At 40.0% G+C, this 22,070-nt stretch overlaps 1 protein-coding gene across 2 annotated transcripts; it reads left to right on the plus strand.

Moving 5' to 3' along the window:
- Positions 1–18: 18 nt before the first annotated feature.
- setd1ba (SET domain containing 1B, histone lysine methyltransferase a) lies at positions 19–20,072 on the plus strand. 2 transcript variants are annotated; one of them, XM_028463272.1, is made up of 18 exons: positions 19–899; positions 1,070–1,221; positions 1,430–1,528; positions 2,030–2,300; positions 3,873–3,994; positions 5,082–6,185; positions 8,676–9,410; positions 10,267–10,440; positions 10,522–10,615; positions 10,696–10,898; positions 11,527–11,611; positions 11,693–12,046; positions 12,941–14,179; positions 15,435–15,601; positions 15,677–15,802; positions 17,107–17,226; positions 17,296–17,433; positions 18,889–20,072. In XM_028463272.1, the coding sequence occupies exons 1-18, from the start codon at positions 839–841 to the stop codon at positions 19,060–19,062; spliced, it is 5,418 nt and encodes a 1,805-aa protein (XP_028319073.1). In that variant the 5' UTR covers positions 19–838; the 3' UTR covers positions 19,063–20,072. The 2 variants fall into 2 exon arrangements, with proteins under 2 accessions (XP_028319073.1, XP_028319074.1); XM_028463273.1 differs by having other exon boundaries at positions 21–899; positions 11,693–12,040.
- The last annotated feature ends 1,998 nt before the right edge of the window (positions 20,073–22,070 follow it).

A 22,070-nucleotide genomic window follows, 5' to 3' on the forward strand; every position in this document is an offset into this window, starting at 1 on the left:
AACTCATGGATAGATATATTAGAAAAATAAACAAATAAATTATAACGTCACAGACATTCCTGTAAATACTTTGACGTTTTAAATTTGATTTAAAGATTATTATTAAACTTTTTCCAATTTTGATTATTTTTTTTCAACCGAAGTTGCTGTGTATTGTTGATTATAGGTGCCAAGATTTACCGAAAAGGGCATTTCTTCATGTTATAAATCCCTGATTATAACTGATATTTTCAAGGATTCCTGAATTAAACCTTTTTGTGCTAGTTCTTGATGTATTGTGTTAAAAAGCCCATATTCTAAAGTTAATATCTCAACAATCTTAATATTAGATGGGATTCGAATGATCTCCCGTTAGTCACCAGTTAGAAATGTCCCCATTTAACTCGAAACACCGCCAGCCAACCATAGTAGTAAAGGAGATATTGCACCCTGTCTATCTTGTTTGCTGGCTGACTACATTCAGTCGGCAGATTCGACATGGCAGTTTTTTTGTTTTGTTTTTTTTTTTTTAACGCACGGAGAGCAGACGGAAGCAACGCGGAGAACAATACACATCGTTACACGGGATATTTACTACAGTTACATTCGATTGAATATTATCTGCAGTGGTAATCAAACGTGTGTGTGGCGAAAGTGCGGCCAGCTCCGGAGGTGGGCTAGTCTAAGCGGTGTATTGTGGGAGAGACAGCAGCCACAGAGCAGAGGCGCTCACACAATATGTGCTGGCTCTCTGCGAAAAGGAGGCACTATTCTTCAAACCATGTAATGTAAGCGGGGTAAGGGAAGCCAGTTCGTCTCTTCGGTCAATAGAAAAATAACCCTCTCGACCGGACGAACCATGTCCAAGCCCGGAGAGAAGAGCAGATTGAACGAGGACCATGGCAGAAAGCTGAGTTCAAGTAAGCCCGTTTCCCTCTTTCTCTGTCCCTCACACAGCGCCTGCGAACGCTGGGTCCATGTCCACCCTCTCTCCGGTTGCCTCCAGGGCTCCACCGTGCATCCGTGCCGTGGTGCTGGAGGAACCGGGGTGAACGTCGGTGTTTGTCTGACGCTGTTTTTGTGGTTTCAGGTCTGGCCAACGGCACGGACACCCATCCAGTCTGCGGCTCGGCAGAGAAGCGCAGCCACAACTGCAGGAGTTACAAGTTGATCATCGACCCGGCGCTGAAGAAGGGATCGCACAAACTGTACCGCTATGATGGACAGACCTTCAGCATGCCTGTAAGTGCCCAGCGGTTACAATAGTAACCGAGCAGCCGACCTCCATGATGGGTTACAGTGTTGCCTGGCCGTGTTGACGGGAGGTGTCAGTCCAGATCAAACGACCCCCCAACCCCCTTTCCCCCCGCGGTGTGTGCAGGACTACTTTGCAACAAGTTTAGCGTCAGTTCTGTTCTGCCAACCGTCACCGATGTCTCTTTTCCAACAGAACCCCGGCTTTCCTCCAGTGGACATGCTCCGGGACCCGAGGATCGGTCGCCTGTGGACAAAGTACAAGGAGACCGACCTACCGGTGCCCAAGTTTAAGGTATTTCTCCAGTGACAGGCTGAAGAGCTGTTGTGGGAAGAGGCAGACACACCCCCCCCTATCACTCATCCACGGGATGTGTGGAGCAATTTGTGGATCCGTTCACTCTCTGTCACATGGATTTCTACTTTTTCCCAACACTTCTGTTGCCTCAGACGTACCCACATGGAGAAACACTCTCTGCTCTTCTGATCTGGACCCGCTTGGAGTTCTCCTTCAGCGTTTTTCACATCTCATCCAAGAGGTTTCTTCTTTTCATTGACTACAGTACTGAAGAAACCTCTGGGATGAGAGATTTCCAGACCTGATAATGTTTTTTCCCTCCTTTAACTTGAGATGGATTCATTTTACTTTTCTCATTTTAGTCTTACTCATCTAAGAAGCTTATTCAGTTCTTAAATTTCAGTCTCTAGAACTGAAGAACCCTCTTGTTTGGATGATCTAAAACATTCAAAGATGTAGCGTACCCTGACACACTCATCCTTTTCTTCTTCCTCCCAGATCGACGAGTGTTACATTGGCCCCGTGCCTCCAAAGGAGGTGACATTCGCTCGACTCAACGACAACATCAGGGAGGGCTTTCTCACCGACATGTGCAAAAAGTTTGGGGAGATTGAGGAAGTCGAGATCATGTACAACCCCAAAAATAAGAAGCACCTGGGAATAGCCAAAGTGGTTTTTGAGTCTGTCAAGTCTGCCAAACTGGCAGTGAAAGCGCTCCACAAAACATCTGTTATGGGAAACATCATCCACGTGGAGCTGGACCCGAAAGGTAAACAATGATTCAGTTCATCCAAGGTAATAATGACACTGATGCTGCTCGTTGCAGCGCGCATCACAGCCGCTGCCTCAGCCCGTGCAGGCAAATGTGCTCCTATTTTGGGTGATTAGGGTGACAGCTGGTCACATGTGTAAATCTATGTGCATTGCCTGGTAACAGAGGGCTAATTGAATTACTTTGAATGGGAGCTGTTCCCACATGCACACAGCTGAGGGTGCTACTCCCACAGGGTGTAATTTGAAAACCACAAACAAACAAACCAATCTGTCAGAGTCCTCCTCACCTCAGACTGATTGTTTAGGTTCAGTTTAAGTGAAATTTACATTTTAGATCATCTTTCACCTGCTCAACTAAGTTCAAATTTTAGGGTCAGAACTATGAAAGGTTTGCTGGTTTGCTCTGAATGTTCAATCCCCAGTGACTGACATCTTTCAGTGGTTAGTTTTTCTGTTATTTGTTTGTTTAATTGTTGTTGTTTTTTGAGCATGTATGAGTTTTCTTCTTCATCAGTCTAAAAATGTGCATGTGTGTGTGTGTGTGAGATATTAAATTCTCTATTAGTTAACCCTTTGATAAACTGCGACCTGTCCCAGTCTATCCAGCTTTTCATAGGCAAACTGGGATTGGTCTAAGCACCAAATGATTTTGAATATAAGATGAAATGGAAGAAGCTTGGCAAAAATGCTAAGGTTTCATTTATTCAGACAACTTATTTTTAGCAAATTTGATCTCCTGACATATTTCGACTTCCATCTGTCAGTCTTCCTCAATGGTGATTGTTTTGATGTGTCCCTATTAGTTCTTTATAAAAGTAAGCGATCAGTAGATGTTTTGAGGCTCTCCTTATGAAAGAACTTATAGGGAAACATCAAAGCAATCACTAGATGCCTCTGAGGATGACTGACAGTTGGATGTCGAAACATGTCAGGAGATCGGATTTCCTGAAAAAAAGTTAACTGAATAAATAAAAGCTGAACATATTACTTTTAAAAAAAAAAGAAGACAAAATGAACTTACTAGAATTAGAAGCAAAGCGAACATTTTCCTAACGTATCGTGACAGTCATCATAGACAGTGGTTAGCATCTCCACCTCACATGAAGATGGATATGGGTTTGATTCCTGGAATTCTTCACTGTATAGTTTCCCTGTCTTCATCATTCAAGCTTGCATTGGTGTTTGCATTCTGTAAGCAACCAAAATAGCTCACTTTAAACTTAAATGTCATAAGGGGGCAGAAGATTGTTCAGCTGATCCAGTTAAGGCCACAAACTGGTGCTACCAAGAGCTGCAGGTTTAGTTACTGGCTTTATGAAGTTTGTTTTGGTCACACCAGATCTGATGATGCTTTCAGTGAACTCCGTGAGCTCATGTGGAGAGTTATTCCTATATATTACCATGACTTCCTTTGTGTAGTAGAACATTATATCATCTTGCTTGACCTGCTCGAAAACTGCTGCTGTAAATTAGATGTTTAGTTTAAGGTTTATTTTCTCAACATGTTGGATTATTTGAATGAATGTTTTTAAAGTTTGGATCCTATTATTTCTAAACTTTTGTACAGGTGAGAATCGCCTGCGGTACTTCCAGCTCCTGATGAATGGCAGCTACACTCCTCGGACTCTGCCTGTCAGTGGGGAGGAAGCCAGAGAACTGTCCCCTCGAATTCTAGCCGAGGCATTACTGGTAAAAAGAAAATCCTCTCTGAATGATGTGTTTCTTTGAGAATGAAATGTCACATTATTGTTCAGTTTTGCTTCTTGTAAAATTTCCTAAGTATCTTGCTTGATGATGGGATGCTCCTCTGATTTTAAACATCTGAGCCAGGGCAATTATTAATTATTAATTTTTCTTTTTTCTTTTTTTTTTTTTTTAGCATCATTCACTCATGACGTTAAATCAAATTACTTCAGTCATGTGTATTATGGTATAGACCCTGTTGGTGTGGGTCATTGTGGATTTTTACCCAGAAGGCTCCTGTAAAAAGTGAAAGGATAAAAACTCCCATTTCAGATTTTTTTGGCAGCTCTAATGCTTGCAACATTCTCTATTGGGTCCATACTGTTGTCTTACTTTTCCTCCTACAACAGAATTAACCTGAAAGCAAACATTTTTTTTAATTGTCATTCAGGCTCAGATATACAGCAATATTTGTAAAATTTGTAATATTCCTTTTCTCATAAAAATATAATGTCAACGCTAAATCTAAATATTGAATCCAAATGTTCAATTTTAAATCTAAATGTTAAGTCTAAATGTCACGGGTGAAACTAAATATTTAGCTAATATGCAAATTCACTTGAACTACCAACATAAAAGCTCATTCCAGTGAATTTGCATATTAGCTAAATATTTAGTTTCACCTGTGACATTTAGATTTAACATTTAGCATTTAGTTTTAACATTTGTATTCAGATTTGACATTGACATTATATTTTTATGAGAAAAAAAACATCACAAATTTTACAAGTATTGCTGTAAATCTGATCAAAAGTAACAAAAACATTCACATACGTTTTTTTAAAAAGTAGTTTGTTGCTAAATGTTGCTGTTTATTTTATTATGCGCAACTTTAGAATTGGCGCCCCATATTAGTCCTTTTGTAAATGTATACTGTACATAAAGTAGAAAAAACAGATGTATATATATCACCCATTTTGATACAAATATCAACCATGGCAGCTTAGTGTGTAAATATTCATCATTAAAAGGCTTTTTGAGTTCACAGTGACTCTATGCAGATAAAATAATATCTGTTGTCATCCCTTTTCAGGCATGTGAGCCCATCCGCAGGTTGGAGAGCAACATGTCCACCACAGGAGGACCATTACCACCCAGCAGCTCCAGCACCCCTCAGACCGCAGAGACTGGTTACAACAGCATAAGGCAGGACACGCCCCAGTCCCAGGGGACCCCTCATACCCCACGTCAGACAGGTACACCCTATTCTCAAGACTCTAATTACTCCAGTCGGCAGTCCACGCCGGCGTACCAGTCGAGTCGGGCGGAGAGCTCTGGCAGCAGTTACAAGTCTCGCAGACATGAGAGTAAGTTCCAGGACGCGTACAACCGGCGCCCGGAGAGGCCTCAGTATCGCAGCAACATGTACCGGAGTACGACTTCAGAGCAGGCGTCTTTCAAACAGCACCAGCTCACCCCACCTGAACCTCCACTCCCCGCCACCCCCTTTAGCTATACACCCCCTCCCCCGACAACGCCCACCTTCAAGACTGCGTTCTTGCCTTACCAGGCCCCCTTGCCCCCCACCTTCCCCCCATCAGAGCCAGCGTTCCATCACCCCACACAAAGGGATGGTGAGTACCTCCGACCACCACAGCCACCTTTGGCAACACACACAGACTTCCTGCCCACTAAGGATAGGCCAGAGACGCCACCGATCCCAGAGCCACCACCTGAGCCTGTGCCCCACCCAACCACCCCACCTCCTCAAACACCAGAACGCTGCCCCTCGCCGGGTTCCCCAGTGCTGGATCCAGAGCGCAACAGCTTGGATTCTCGCATCGAGATGCTCCTCAAGGAGAAACGGACAAAACTGCTGCCATTTCTCGAGGAGCGAGACTCGGACACTGAGTTGCGAATGGAGGGAAGTCCGATTTCGTCTTCTTCATCGCAGATGTCGCCAATCCCCCCGTACATGGGTGGCTCTCAGGGGACGCAGCACAATTCTCGTCCCTCCAGCACAGGCTTAGAGGACATCAGCCCGACACCTCTGCCTGACTCTGAGGATGACGAGCCCATTCCCGGAACTGCCTCCATGGTCAAGAGAGCCAGCTCTCCTGTTCACGAGGAGACGACCAACAACGACCTCAAAGACGGACCTTTCAAAGGACAGACTCCTACTGACAAAATGGAAACGGTAAGATAATGAACTTTTTTTTAATATGAAAGGTTTCAATTATTCAGATAACTTTTTTTCAGGAAATTAGGTCTCCTGACATGTTTTGACTGCCAACTGTCAGTCTTCCTCAGAGGCATCTAGTGATTGCTTTGATGTATCCCTAGGAGTTCTTTCATAAGGAAAGCATCAAAGCATCTACTGATGGCTTTCATGTGTCCTTATGAGTTCTTTCTGAAGGAAAGCGATCAGTATGAAAGAACTCGTAAAGACACGTCAAAAGCAGTCACTAGATGCCTCTGAGGAAGACTGACAGTTGGCTGTCGAAACATCAGATCTAATTTCATGAAAAAAGTTGCTTGAATAAATGAAACCTTTCATATTATTTTAAAAAAGAAGTCAAAATGAACTTGCTGGAATAATGATATTGACAGGGAAAGTGTCTGTTAGATGCTGCTGATAGTATTATTATATTAGACAGCATGACTAACTGCTGTGCACTAAAAGTACGTACAATTCATTTTAGATTAGTGCATGTTTGGGGGAAGAGTGATTTTTGCTTCTTAAGAAATTTACAACAAAGTCTATGAGTGAACATTGCTTATGGGACACAGGAAGTCAGACCTGGTTTTAGTGTGTATTGGTCGTAGTAGACTTTCTCTGGTTTCACTCATAAAGGAAATTCCGGTTCCAAAGATAAGAGTCTGCATAAGTACGTGGCCAGAAGGTGTTCATTCTTTAAGTGACTTGTGTATCTGTGTATTTTTTTCTGCTCTGAGTTAAAACAGTGTCTGAGTTTTAAAGAAATTCTGTAATGTGAGATTAAATCCTACAAGACTTATAATTAAAGTCGTCAGAGCCTAACGTGCAGCCTCAGAAATACCTTTTCATTCTCTACGCTTGAATTCACTCACATGTGACATCATCAGGCTGTGATAGGTCTCCACTTTATGATGTGCTTTGAAAAGAGAAATAAGAGCCGTTCTGGTGTTGGCGAAGCGACCACTCGTATTTCCTCTTTAGCGGCGTTTGCTGCCCTAACTCACTCAGAGGAAAAACACAGTTCAGCTGTTGGCCGTCCAGTAGAACACTTGCTGGTTTTACTGAGCCCAGTTATCAGGATTGGCTTCAGCGTCTCTGGTCTCACATTTTAAGTTATCACAAAGGAAACTGGTCTTTTGGGATGCTTGGTCACTAATCATGTTTCTGATTTCTGTAACAGGGTCTGAGGTCCTTTTTTATAATCCTGAAAAACATTCATTTACACATTGATACAAGTTAAAGTTCTGTATTTTCTACAATGCTTTCAAATTATGCACATCTGACACCAACAACTCTTTTTAAGAATTTTCAGACTAAAAGAAGACAAACTGTGGGTGACCTAAACTTTGAGTTTCAATCTAAGTTTTTTCTTTTATTTTGCTAGAAGAAAATTTTTAGTCCAGAGCAAAAAAGCTTATTAAAAAAAATTATTTTAACACTATCCTTTGACGAAATAGACTGAATATTTTTTTCATCATAATTTTTATTGTTTGTATTAAACTATTTCTGTGTAATGGCAGGTTGCCCTAACATTTACATTTTATAATTTGATGTTATTCTTCTTAGTGTGCAGGAAGCCTGGTGTGATATACTGTAAATGTTGCGATTGGCATGCAAATGGTAGCAGATTCTTTAAGGATAAACTTAACAATAGTATTACTTTGTTCAAAGTGTGAATGCGATGTTCTCTTTTAGTTTATTTACCAATCATTTTAAAGAAGATGCTTAACTTTGTTTGTTGTGTTACCACAGCAACACGACACTAAGGAAATTCTGTGGGTTAAAGAAAAAATCAGATAATTATAAGTTAAAAAATATAAAATATTAAGCAGTCTACGAGAGGCAGTCACTGTTTATTTATTGTGTAATAATTAATTACTTTTATTTTTAATGGTGTCGATGCCTTTAAAAATTAATAGGCCCCACGGACCATAAGGGACCATACTCATCCATGTCAGTAGGTGGCACTATAGTAATACGTTGTGCTATAAATCACAAAGGACTAAAGCCATAAAATGTGCGTACACTTCTATTGTGTAGAAACTTCATTGTCTCATGTCTCATTCAGCAGTAAGTAAACAATAAACTTTATCATTATATATGTTAAAAACGTGACCAAAAAGTCTGTTTAAACGGTGACGTGCTTTCAGTGTGAGCTCGTGCATGCGAGGGATCGAGAACGAGCAGGAAGACAGGGAGACGTGATTGGTTTAAAAAAAAAAAAAACTGTTTGATTTTTTCCATTGGCTGAAGTTATTACAGATTTACAGCTGCTACAGTTGACAGATTTTCTTCGTTCCTTTTTCAGAGCACATAAGATCTTAATTTCTGTCAGGACATAAAGACAATTTCAAACAAAAACTTAAAAAGTGTATCTGGAGAAAATCGCGTACCTTTTTCATTGTCTTTTAAATGATAAGGAGAGAGTCCGTGCTGTATTGTCCTGACTGGTCACTTTTTTCCTCACAGTGTCATCAGTCGTCAGGAGAAGACATGGAGATCTCAGAAGACGAGATGCCTGGTACGCCGATCACCAGCGGAGAATGCAGTAAAGGCATCGTTGTGAACTCGGCCGTGTCTCCGATGCAGAACATTGGTTACCACCCCCTACAGCACCAGGCCGGCTTTGAGTTCCCACACCATCACCTTGCCCCTCACTCTGCCGTCCAGGGACACCCTGCTCACCTGGCTGCACATTCAGGAGTACCTCACCACATGCTGACACACATGGGTCACTACCCTGCCAGTATGATGCCACTGATGCAGATGGAACTGTTGAACTGCTTGCGCTGGGAACAGTGGAGTACGGTCCCTATGTCCTTCCAGATGCAGCAGCAGATGCTAAGTCGCATTTCTCAAACTAGAGGACCCTACCCTTATTTGCACTACATGGACGGTGCAACGGGGGCCTTTGGAGGGCCCTACCAACCTGTCTCTATAGGGGCTACACCAGCTAACAGCACTGAGGTGCCAGGAGAGCAGTGGCAGAATCCCAGCGTACCAACCTTTAACCCTACGGTTCCACCTCCTGGATATGAGACAAAAAAAGAAGATCCTCACAAGGCCACCGTTGAGGGTGTGCTGCTGGTCATTGTCAAAGAGCTGAAGGCCATAATGAAGAGGGACCTCAACCGCAAGATGGTGGAGGTGGTGGCCTTCAGGGCCTTTGATGAGTGGTGGGACAAGAAGGAACACTCGGCTAAAGTAAGTCACACACACATCAACACGTCTAGTTTACATGTGTTCGCCGCAGTTAGGGCTGGGCAATATATCGTGTTTCAAGATATCGAGTTTTCCATTTTGGCAATATGAAAAATGACATCGTCTATATACAATAATATGAACACAACACTTTTGTTTTTGCTCCCATTTTTCATGAGCTGAACTCAAAGATCTAAAACATTTTCTATATTCACAAAAGACCTATTTCTCACAAATAATGTTCACAAATCTTTCTAAATCTGTGTTAGCGAGCACCGTTACTTAGGAAACCCACTTTGATCTCCTGACTTGTTTTGCCAGTCTCTGTCAGAGGCGTCTGCTGATCGCTTTGATGTTTTCTTTGAAGTTGCTTTGACTTCCGCGTAGTAATGCCAGCAAGATTCTGTCTGAATAAAGGAAACCTTAACATACTATTCAAAAAGAAGATAAAAAAGAATCTTGCTGGAATTACTATGCAGAAGTAACAGAAACTTCAAAGGAAACATCAAAGCGATCAGCAGATAACTGATGAAGACTGGCAGCTGCCAGTTGGAATAAATGAATAATACATTCTGGAATAGATCAATTCTGAATAAATGAAACCTTAACATAGCTACTATTCAAAATGAAGATAAAAAGAATTATATTTATGAAGCTATTTTGTTTTTAGGAGGCAACATTGTGGCTAACCATACAAGTGTTTTTTTTTTGTTTTTTCAAACTCACACTTCTTATTTATTATATTATCCTAATAAGCTAACTAATAGCTTTAAAATGTTGACAATTTCTGAAGAAATAGTGCAATATCTTCCAGTACAACAAAAGCTAGCAGGTAATAATCATATCCTTTTTCCTTCAGATGTCTCTGACACCGGTAAAAGGCGTAGAAGTGAGAGAAGAAGAAAGACCTAAACCCAAAGAGATGATTGGTTCAAGTCTCCTGGAAAATTGGAACAAAGGGGAGGGTCTGGGATACGAGGGAATGGGCCTGGGAATCGGATTAAGGGGAGCAATCCGCCTGCCTTCCTTCAAGGTAAGATTCTTAACTTGGATGAAGTGAAAGTGTTGAAATGTTATTAAGGCTTGGTGTTAAGGAGCTATACTTTGGTTTCAGGTTAAAAGGAAAGACCCGCCTGAGGCTGCTGCAGTCAGCGACAGTAAACGAGCCCGGCCCTCAACCCCGGTGGACGAGGACCTCGCAGACGAAGGTAACAAACCTTGCACTGGACACGTGAGCGAGCGCTCCTCTTCCTCTCCTGTGACTCAGCCTGGATTTTTTTTTTGTCAGATCGGGATCCGACTGAGCTTCCTTTGGATGATTCCAAAATGGACAGCGATGGGACTTCGGCAAAGCGACGGCACTCGCGGCCACTTGAGCTTGACAGCGAGGGAGAGGAGGAGATGGACACCTCAGAAAAGGAGGAGTCATTGTCGGACAGAGAGGAAGAACCTGAGGAAACAGAAGCTGCTGAAAGGTTGTCATTGGGCAAGGTAAGTCATGTGACCCAGTAATTGTGTTCTCATTTATTTTTTTTGTTGGACACAGCGAAGGGGGATGGAGTGTTGTAGGGGGGTCCGGGGGCATCCCCCACTGGAATATTTTGAAATTTGAAATTCTCCAAGGGCCAAAGTTTGTGAAGTTTTTATCTTATGTTACTGCCTTACTTTAAAGCCAAAAGTTATTTGTTGAATTGGTGAAGCGTCATAATGCTCATGCTCGGTATAGGTCCTCCACTAATAAATACTCAGACACTGTATAGACAAAAAATAATATTAATATAATGTTTCATTCAAAAGATTGATTTGAAGACACGCTTTTCAAATTTAAATGAGGTAATATGTGGGACCCGCAGTAATACTGGGATTGTTGTGGACACATTAAAACAGCCCAAGTCCCTTTTGTGTCCAAGTGTGCAACAATTATTACGACGGTACCGATTGGAAAAAAGGAAAAAAACAACAGAAAATCCCCCCCATGCTGGTTGAAACACAGTGTAGGGGGTGACATCACAAAATCACACTGTAGGGGGTCCTACTGCTCAACAGCACTAGCGAGAACCTTGATTTTTTAATCATAGACTTTGTTGGAGGAGTTTTGAATATGTCTAATCCTTATTAGGGAAGTGATGCTGATGGTAATGAAGAAGAAGAAGAAGAAGCTGACTCATCCAGCAGCAGCTCCTCCTCAGATTCCTCTGATGATGGTTGGTTTTAGATGCATCCGCTCATTGCTCTGCATGTGTCTGCAGCAGTTTTAAGTCTTCTCTGCATTGTTTCCTTTCCAGAAGCTGAGAGTTTATCCTCGTACCAAGCCAGTTTGGACTCACAGAGCTCCGACTCCTCTGAATACGAATCCAGTGCAGACGACGAAGACGAGGAGAACAGGGATGTGGCAGCAGAGGAGAGCGAGGGTCGGGGCAAAGTGCAGATTTCGTCGTCTTCCTCATCTTCCTCCTCCTCCTCTTCATCCTCTGATGAAGAGGAGGGAGAGTCCAAGACCAAACCACCTAGTCCTGTCACTGGACCGACCCCCGAGGTGGAGGAGGAGCCACACAGCAAAGCCAAGCGTAGACCCCCCAGCCCTGTGGAGGAGGTGAAAGATGTGAAGCCACCATCGCCAAAGACCCTCTCAGGTGCGTTTATGTATTTTTCTATTACATTTACGTCTTCAATTATCCATGTTCAATTACAACTCAAATACGATTACGGTGAGCAGCATTTTTTCTAATTACAAATAAAATTTTAATTATTACTTTTCCTCATAAATTAAATTACAATTATGTTGTTAATAAAATAATTCAACAAAACTTAACCTTCCTCTTGTGTTAGCTTTCTGTTAGCATCTCTCATGTTATGACCCATGTCTTACATCAGCTGTAAAATACACAAAAAAAATATCATCTATCGTCCAATTTGTTTTTCATTTCTTGGTCACGTTGTTAGGCTTCCTAATCAATGAAAATATTGGTATTTATATTTTTGGCGTTTGCGTTTAATTAAATAGTTAATGACAGCATTTATAGAATTTCCATGACAAATACAAAGACAATTATCTGAACTCAATTACAATTAAATTAAGATTACATCTGCAACATTTTTTTGTGCATTTACAATAATAACTAGAAAAGCACTAGGAGAACGCAGACCTCCGCAAAGCAGCTCAAGCTCAGCTAACACGCTCCAATCACGGTAACATGGTAAACTCAGGATGACTACCTGCCAACATTGAGCTGTTAGCTCTGAGAAAACCTATGACATATCAACAAGAAGTTCCACAGTGTGGATGGGAAAATGAATGGGACGTACTGTATACACTGTATATATATCTATATATTTTCTTTTGGTTGCCAGAACATCGCCAAAATGTAATCACCTGTTCCTTGTCCCATTTATCAGTTTGCCTGAAAATGTCTTATTTGTAATTAGTTATCAATTATGCAATTACAATTATAATTGACCCTAACCCTGGTCTCATTTAATGTTTATTTAATGTCAATGGCTCAATTAAGGACATCTGTCGTTTTACTTTTCAGTCAAAGAAGAGGTCATCGACGGTCCTATTCCTGTCGTGAAGTCTGAGCCCCTGGAGCACACTGTGAAGCTCCGGCCCCCCACCCCCACAGAAACCCCCATTGAAACTAAACAGGTTCCTGCAGCCAAAGGTAAAACAGAGCCTGAGGAGGTTCCATGCACCCCCGGTAGATTATCCTCCCCCTACGTAGACCCTAACACATTGATCCTCCCTCTAACTCCTCACCACGTACTAGAAGTTCCATCCCACCTGCACCCTCCCCCCACCTTTCTGACAGATGTCCCTCAGCGGGCCAGACTTCCCACTGATGAGGAGATCCCACGGACACCAGGACGGGACTTGATGGAGCGTGCAAGGAGTCTGGGTAAATCCCAGAGTACCGACACGGTGCCAAACACCCCCGGCAGTGACGCCCCACTGACAGGCAGCAGTCTGATGCTCAGCTCCCCCCACATCCCTGGTAGTCCCTTCTCCTACCCCTCACAGTCCCCCATCCTTAGCGCCGGAGTCCCTCGCACCCCAGGCAGAGACTTAACGTTCACCCCTGTGTTCCCCGACCCCACAGCGCTCACGTTCAACAGGAAAGTGTCCTCTGAGAGCCTCGACGACAGACCCGTCTTTAAGGAGCCGCCCGTCAGTGCCCTCCCCGATCAGGTGCTCCCAGCTGGCTCTGAGCAGTCTGCGAGCATCCCCGCAGAGTCTGCTGACGTGTCCAAACAATCAGACGAAACCCCGTCAAAGAAGAAAGCAGCACGATCCAAGGGTAATAAGAACCTGGAGTTGTGTGCTACTGATGAAGCCTCAGAGCTGTCCTCTGAGTCCAGCGCTCTTCCCCCCCAAGCACATCCTGGAGATCTGTCTATGCAAACCCTTTCCTCCAAGTCCCCCAAACACCCAAGCCTGGATTTCCGGGAACGAGAAGCAGAGCCTCAGACGGTGTTGTCCAGCGAGGATGGCTTCCTGTCCTACGAGGAAGAGCCACCCGTGGCCAAGCCCACGCGGAGGGCTCGGCGCGCCTGGGATGAGATCCTGCTGGGCAGCCTGTCGCCCGTCACCTCGCCACCCGGTTCCTACTTCTCCCAACGCTCCGACTTTGAGGAGGTGACCATCCTGTACGACATCTGGAACGAAGGCATCGACGAGGAGGACATACGGCTGCTGCAGGTCACCTACGACAAGATGCTGCAGCAGGACAACGGCAACGACTGGCTCAACGACACACTGTGGGTCAACCATCCTGATATCCTTTCCTATTGACTCAAGTATTTGTATCACATATATTCTTCTTAAGGTACATACAACCCTTTTTTTTATTTTTCAAAAACAAAAACTAATTAAAAAAAATTGGATACATATATATATATATATAAACATATAATAAATATAATAAAGCAACAAAATTATATCAAACAGAGGTAAACAAAGATAAAGTAAAACCAGTGTAAATACACAAATAATATGTAAATGTAGATATACAAAGGATTCTTAAATGTCCTTTTATTTTTTATTGATTTTGACCAAATTTTATTTAATTTGCGGAGATTTTGTTAAATCATTTGAGAAAAATTGCAGGATTTTTTCGAGTTTTTTAACAACAATTTACAACTGAATTATTTGGTAAATTACACAATGATTCATGTTTTCTCTGTCATTTTCACTTTCTCCTGTGGGCCGAATCGGATGCTCTGAAGGGCTGGAATTGGACCCCGGGCCTTAAGTTTGACATATATGCTCTAAATTATGCTCTCCAACTAGGGCTGAGTAACGTATCGAGATTCAAGAAATATTGTTTGCTATTTTGCTGATATAGAAGATCTCAACATCGCCGATAATGATATTTACATTTTATAGCAAAAATACTTGTTTTAGAATTCATTGTTTTTACTATTTGTTAGAACAACATGAAAAGCTCAGTTAGATAAATCACTGAGTGCATCCTAGCCCAGGTCATACCCTAAACAAGCCCCATAACTCACTCACACGTGCTGTCCCTTATAGGAGAAAATGCCAAAAGTGGCTAATATTGTGCAACTGTTTGTTAATAAATGTGTGTGCTTGACATTTTGCATCATCATAGAATTAACCCAGAATTGTCTTTCTGGTCAGACTTCACTTGAAATAAAATTATCGAGATTCATATCGTATATCGTCATTTTGAGAAAAAAATACCGATATGAGTTTTGGTCGATATCGCTCAGCCCTATGTAACATTTTCTAACATGCTGCTTTAAGCGTATAATATTTTCACTTGTGAGATATAAGTGCGTTCTTTATGTTTCTAAGACGTACATTTTGGTAATTGAAAGAAAAAATGTCATTTTCTCAGATTCAAATGCACCATATTTATATATTAAAACATTAGTGAGGTTAACATACAGTTTATAGCCAATGAGAGCTCCCCCTGCTGGTGAAAATGAGGAGCTGTTTGGTTTTAAGCGGTCAGTACTGTAGTTTTCCTCAGTTCTTTTTTAGATTCCACCTTAACTCCCCCGCACCGACCAGCGTTCCCAGTGTGAAGAAAAAGAAGCGAGACGACGGGATGAGGGATCACACCACCGGCTGTGCACGAAGCGAAGGATATTATAAGATCGACAAGAAGGACAAGATCAAATACCTGCAGAGCACACGGCTGCTGTCAGAGGAGCCCCCGGTCGACACTCAGGTGAGCAAACCACCAGGCCAGGTTCTATAACCACAGAGTGTGTTTTTTTTCTTAACCCTGCGTGACCTCCTGCAGGGCATGAGCATCCCTGCACAGGTGCACGCCTCCACCAGAGCTGGGTCAGAGCGGCGGTCGGAGCAGCGGCGGTTGTTGTCCTCGTTTGCCTGTGACAGTGACCTGCTGAAGTTCAACCAGTTAAAGGTCAGAGCCATAACATTTTAAAAATGTTTCAAATAGGGCTGAACCATTTTGGAAAATAATCTAATTGCGATTTTTTTTTTTTTTTTTTTCTCCTCAATATTGCGATTTAATATGTGATTATTTTTTCAAGGGCCTCTTGTCATGTATTTTTCAATAAACACAAGCAATAAATTAATCTGTTTCATAATAAACAATATCAGATTTATTTAAACTTTAAATAAATATAAAATTTACATTTTAAGGCACAGATTACAACAGTAAAGCAAACAAATCTGTGGCTTTACCTCTTCAACAAATCTAAGTAACTAAAATGGCAGCTTTTGCGATTAGAAAAACGCGTTTTATCGCAAATTCAATTAATTGTTCAGCCCGAGTTTTAAACAATTTTTCCACATTTAGGAGCAGATTCTCTGAGTTTCTGTCCTGATGAAGTGAAAACCTCCTCCACACCAAACTCACTCCATGTTTTCTTCTTTCTTTTTTATTTTAAAGCAGTATTTTCCCTTTACTATCAGCATATTACTTAATACAGGGTTTTTCCAGGGCTTGATCCTATGTGGGGTCGCCTGAAATGTCTAGTAATAATGAAATAAAATAAAACTGATTAAAATAGTTTTTAAAAAAAAATAATTATGTAAAATTTTTATTTATTTATGTATCTATTTTTGTACAAAAAACCAATACACAATATCACAGAAATAGATATACAGTGCAGGAAGAGGCAGAAAGCTCAAAAATCTGAAATAATTATATATATATTTCAAATTAAAACCACAAACAGTCTCAAACAACTGTATTCTATACTTTTACTTTCTCAAATATAAATCTATTTAAAATAAAATGCAGTATAACTTATTGTTACTGGCTATTACTCTGTCATTTTAACTTAATATAACAAACGTGGTAAAAAAATGGGGTTTGCCTGGAATGTGTGATATAAAAATGGGGTCACAACAAGAAAATGTTTGGGAACCACTGACTTATTAGTTATAAATAAGTCGCATCAGAAAGTTGGTTTATTTTTTGCATCAAATATGCTTTTTTTTTTTTTGTCTTAATAAAAATAAATTTTATTTGATGCAAAAAAGAAAAGAAAAGGAAAAAGACTAAAGAAATACTTTGATCAGATTTGTAAATAGGATGAACATTAAGCAGGAAAATGCAATAGAACCAAATTAATAATAAATACCACAGACTGGTACAAGGTTACACGTACAGTTAGTAAATCGTTTTTTCTCCTGGTTTGATGCTTTTGTTTTCCTAAACGTACCGTAAAAATAACGTCACATTTTTTTCCCCTTTAGTTCCGTAAGAAGAAGATCCGATTCTGTAAATCTCACATCCACGACTGGGGTCTGTTTGCCATGGAACCCATCGCCGCCGATGAGATGGTGATCGAGTACGTCGGACAGAACATCCGACAGGTGAGCAGCGAGCGACGGGTCCGTGTGTTTGGGTTCCGTTCTCTAACCAGCGCTGGTGCTGTGTGGCAGGTGATCGCTGACATGCGGGAGAAACGCTACGAGGAGGAAGGGATCGGAAGCAGCTACATGTTCCGCGTGGACCACGACACCATCATAGATGCAACCAAGTGTGGGAACTTTGCCCGTTTCATCAACCACAGCTGCAACGTAAGGCCCATCAATCTGATTAGGATCAGCACGGTTCAGAAGGTTTCATCCGGTGTGACGGTCTGAGTTTACCTCCGTACCCGTACTGGATTAGTCATGCACAGAGATCGTCGTACTGATTGGAAAAAATGCTTAAAACATCACATCAGTCGACCATTGATTAAAATTTTTTTTATATGAATACAACAGCTTATTATTGTAAAAACTGCATTGAATAAATTATAAAACCATTTTTTTTGTACCAACACAATACATGTAATAAAAATGAAAAAAAAAAACTGCATAGATTAAATTATAAAATTTTCAATCTCAGCACGGCAGAAGTAGCAAGAATTCATTTACTGGTCGTGCGCGTGCTCATAATCGATTTCAGTATTATCTGTTTTATCATTGCATGCATCACTAAAAAATAATCTGAAAACAAAGCAACAATATTTTTGATTGTTATTAATATACATCAATTAGTGACCGAAAAATGTGTTATTTGTGGTTAATATTTACAGCTGTTTGGGGGATTATTTTATGAGACTGAACTCTTTTTACTTTACTGTCATAGCCTTTATCTAATCACAGCCTGTAGCCTGAAGGATTTAAAACCTTCATCATAATAATAATAATAATAATAATAAATTGCATATCTTGTAGACCAGAGGTGGGAAACTGTTGTCACAGTCAGGCCAAAAAAATGTCATTGTATCAGATCTGAGGGCCATATTATCAATATTCATGTTAACATTTAGAGAAATGAGCAATTTGACCATTAATACAGGTCAGTACTTTTGTCTGTTTTTATGTGTTTCTCTGCCATTTTTGTTGTCGTTTTGTTTATTTTTGTGCTTGCTTTGTGTGTTATGAGTCATTTAGTGTATTATTCAAAAAATGTGTGCATTTTTTGGCTTATTTAGTTGCATTTTTTGGTGTGTATTTTTCAATTTGCATGTTTTTTGAGTAATTTTGTGTATTATTCTAAAATCTTACAGTTATTTTGGGTATTTTTGTGGGGGGATGGGAGGTTATTTTGGTGTGTGTATTTTTCAAATTGAGTAATTTTATGCATTCACTTTAGGGGGCCACACATAATCAGACTGAGGGCCACCAGTTGCCCATGTGTGTTGTAGGCTACATGATTTAAATATACTTTAGTATCATTTGATTCTTTTGAAGTTTCATTATATTTTGGGCCTGAAATCCACCCTTCTAATGGGACCAGTGTAATCCAGATGTTTTGGATCAAAGTAATCCCAATCCTACTAAAAAGTTCTGGAAAAACCCAAAGTAAAGGTTTGATGCGGATCAAAACCAAGATTGATTTTGATTGCGTAATCCATTTTTTTTTTTTCAAAAACCCTTTTTTCAAGATATGTTCCGAACCGGTGTTCCCAGTCCTCGCAGATTACTTGTGATAAACCGGGCCCAGATGTGTTCTGACAGCTGGTTCTCCCTCTCTCCCTGCAGCCCAACTGTTATGCTAAAGTGATCACGGTGGAATCCCAGAAGAAGATCGTGATCTACTCGAGGCAGCCAATCAACGTCAACGAGGAGATCACGTACGACTACAAGTTCCCCATCGAGGACGAGAAGATCCCGTGTCTGTGCGGGGCCGAGAACTGTAGAGGAACGCTGAATTAAACAAAGCTCCGACACATCAGACGCAGACATGACACTAAAACTAGGACGATGGCGAGGAGTGGATTCAGCGATTGTTTACGAATCATGGTGCTCTTACGAAGAAAACGTAAAACCTTTGAATGTGGAGAAAACACTCGACTTTCTTTTTCTTCATCACTGCACTCAACACGGGGGATTTCTTTCTCCTGGTTTCTAGAGATGGACATGCCCACTTCACCATATATGGTACCAAAACAACAGATCCACATGGTCAGCTGCTTAAAAACACAAACTCGAGGGGGCGTTCTCACTTCTTCCTACTTTAATAATAAATAAATAAACACAATTATTTGTGTGACGTAAACAAATTTAGCACAATATGCGCTTACCATCCAGTATCATGTCACATGGCTTCCTATTTAATTCATGCAGAAAGTTCAAGATATTGAGATATTTCCATAATTTTGTGATTATTTTTTTTGGGACTTCGCAGTTTTGCAAAAGTGTAATTCCAGTGTTTACCATCACTGGTGATAACACATGCTAATGTCAGTCTACTGCCCCCTGCAGGCTAAAGGCCACAGCACCACAAAAAGCATTGTTTTGGAGTTTTTTTGAAAAAAAAAAAAAACCCACAAAAAAATGGGATTCCATTTCAAACTGTTTTTCAAACTTCAGAGCAAAGTGACTATTTCTTTAAGAAGTGCCATACGAGCGTACGTGTGTGTACGCTAAAACCGCTGACTCGTCATCCTGCATGTGCTACAAATTGCGGGCTAATTTGCATACTTTACGTTGCTAATGTTGGTTTATTTCATAGTTTGTTTTTTTTTTTCTTTCTCGAAGCTGCAGCTCGCGTCGTTCTTCTCCCCGTGTTTGATGTTCCATCATCATCATCATCACCACCACCTGACAGGACAAAGGAGAACTTCTAATGCTTTCTAACCGGCGGTGTTCATATTGTATATGATTAATTTGTACAGGAAATCAGAAGCTTTTTAAATTCTTCAAAGCGGGGGTAACACATTTTTTAAGATGCAGCGTTCAAAGACTGAGTGTTGAAAGATATTATTCAGGGATATGTAAAAGAAAATCGGTTGGTTTAAGAGATTGTTTATTTAATGAAAATATTGGTCCACTGTCTACAGAAAAAGGGCCTCCATCTCCCTACGGAAAGATTGTTTCTTGTAGAAACGTCTTCATTTTGCCCGTTTGCTTTGTAATCCTTAAATGTGTAAATAGTGAAACTGTGAATACTATATATAAACATATATATATATATATATATATATTTTTGATTCCTGGGGTTTGCTACGTGAACACAGCTCAGGCGTCTAATGTATCATAACCAGATGAAGCGATGAGCTGGTGACAGGAAAATTCAGCTTGTGTCAAGCTTAGTTTTTTTTTTTTTTTTTTTCTATTTTAATGTTTTGTTGTAAGTTCTATGAAAAGTTGTTTGCAGTGTGGATACAAATCTTTCTTTTTTTTTTTTTTTTTTAAAGGTGCAGAAAATAGCACAAGAGAAACTTAGTTTTGCTCCTTGTGTCTATTTATTATATGACAAATGTATGAAAACGGAAGAATGAAAATAAAGCAGTTTTTGCATACATGAGCGCCGTGGAATACAATACTTCCTTCAAATGTTACACATTCACTAATAAATGACACGGGATGGTTAATGCATGCTTATTGTTTGACATTCCATTAGTCCTGTTTTAAACAGAAATAAAAAAAAAAATTAAAAGGTAATTAAGCAATTCTAAAGTAATTTAACAATGCAGCAGTTTGCATGTTCTCCTGTGTGTGCGTGATGGACAGGTGGTTATTAATGGGTGTAACCAGAATGTATTAGATGTGAGCGCAGGTAACATACAGGCTTTGTTTGAAGGTGAGTCTCTGCAACAGAAATTCCTTAAAAAGTAATAAGTCCTAATGAATGCTTATTACAAGTAAAAAGGCAATATTATTGCTTTTACTATTAATTCAAGCCTTATTATTGCTTATTACTAGTAATAAGGTCTTAATAAGCTTATTACAAGTAATAAAGCATTGTTAACACTTATTACTAGTAATAAAGCCTTATCATTGCTTATTACTAGTAATAAGACAATATTAGTGCTTTTACTATTCAAGCCTCATTATCGCTTATTACTTGTAATAAGGTATTAATAATGCTTATTACAAGTAATAAGGCATTGTTTTGACGCTTACTACAAGTAATAAAGCCTTATTATTGCTTATTACAAGTAATAAGGCATTGTTAACACTTATTACTAGTAATAAAGCCTTATTATTGCTTATTACTTGTAATAAGGTCTTAATAATGCTTATTACAAGTAATAAGGTGTTACCGCTTATTACTAGTAATAAATCCTTAGTAATGCTTATTACTAATAAGGCCACATTATTGCTTTTATTCAAGCCTTATTATTGCTTATTACTAGTAATAAGGCCTTAATAATGCTTATTACTAGTAATTAGGCATTCATGCTTATTACAAGTATTAAAGCCTTATTATTTCTTATTATTTATAACAAGGTCTTAATAATGCTTATTACTAGTAATAAGGAATTGTTAATGCTTATTACTAGTAATAAAGCCTTATTATTGCTTATTACTACTAATAAAGCCTTATTATTGCTTATTACTAGTAATAAAGCCTTATTATTGCTTATTACTAGTAATAAGGTCTTAATGCTTATTAATGGTAATAAGCCATTAACGCTTATTACTACTAATAAAGCCTTATTATTGTTTATTACTACTAATAAATCCTTATTGCTTATTTCTAGTCATAAGGTCTTGTTAATGCTTATTAGTAGTACAAAGGGCTTATTAATGCTTATTACTAGTAGAAAGGCCTTATTAATGCTTATTACTAGTACAAAGGCCTTATTAATGCTTATTACTAGTAACAGGCAAAAAAACAAGACCTTTTTCCTCCCAATACAAAATAGTCAATATGTATTTTGTGTGTCTTAAAGTCTATGTGTTGTGTATTTATTGTGTAGTTTTGCTCCTGTGTG

The sequence above is a fragment of the Gouania willdenowi genome, chromosome 12 (assembly GCF_900634775.1).
Source record: "Gouania willdenowi chromosome 12, fGouWil2.1, whole genome shotgun sequence".
NCBI classification, from domain to species: Eukaryota; Metazoa; Chordata; class Actinopteri; order Blenniiformes; family Gobiesocidae; genus Gouania; species Gouania willdenowi.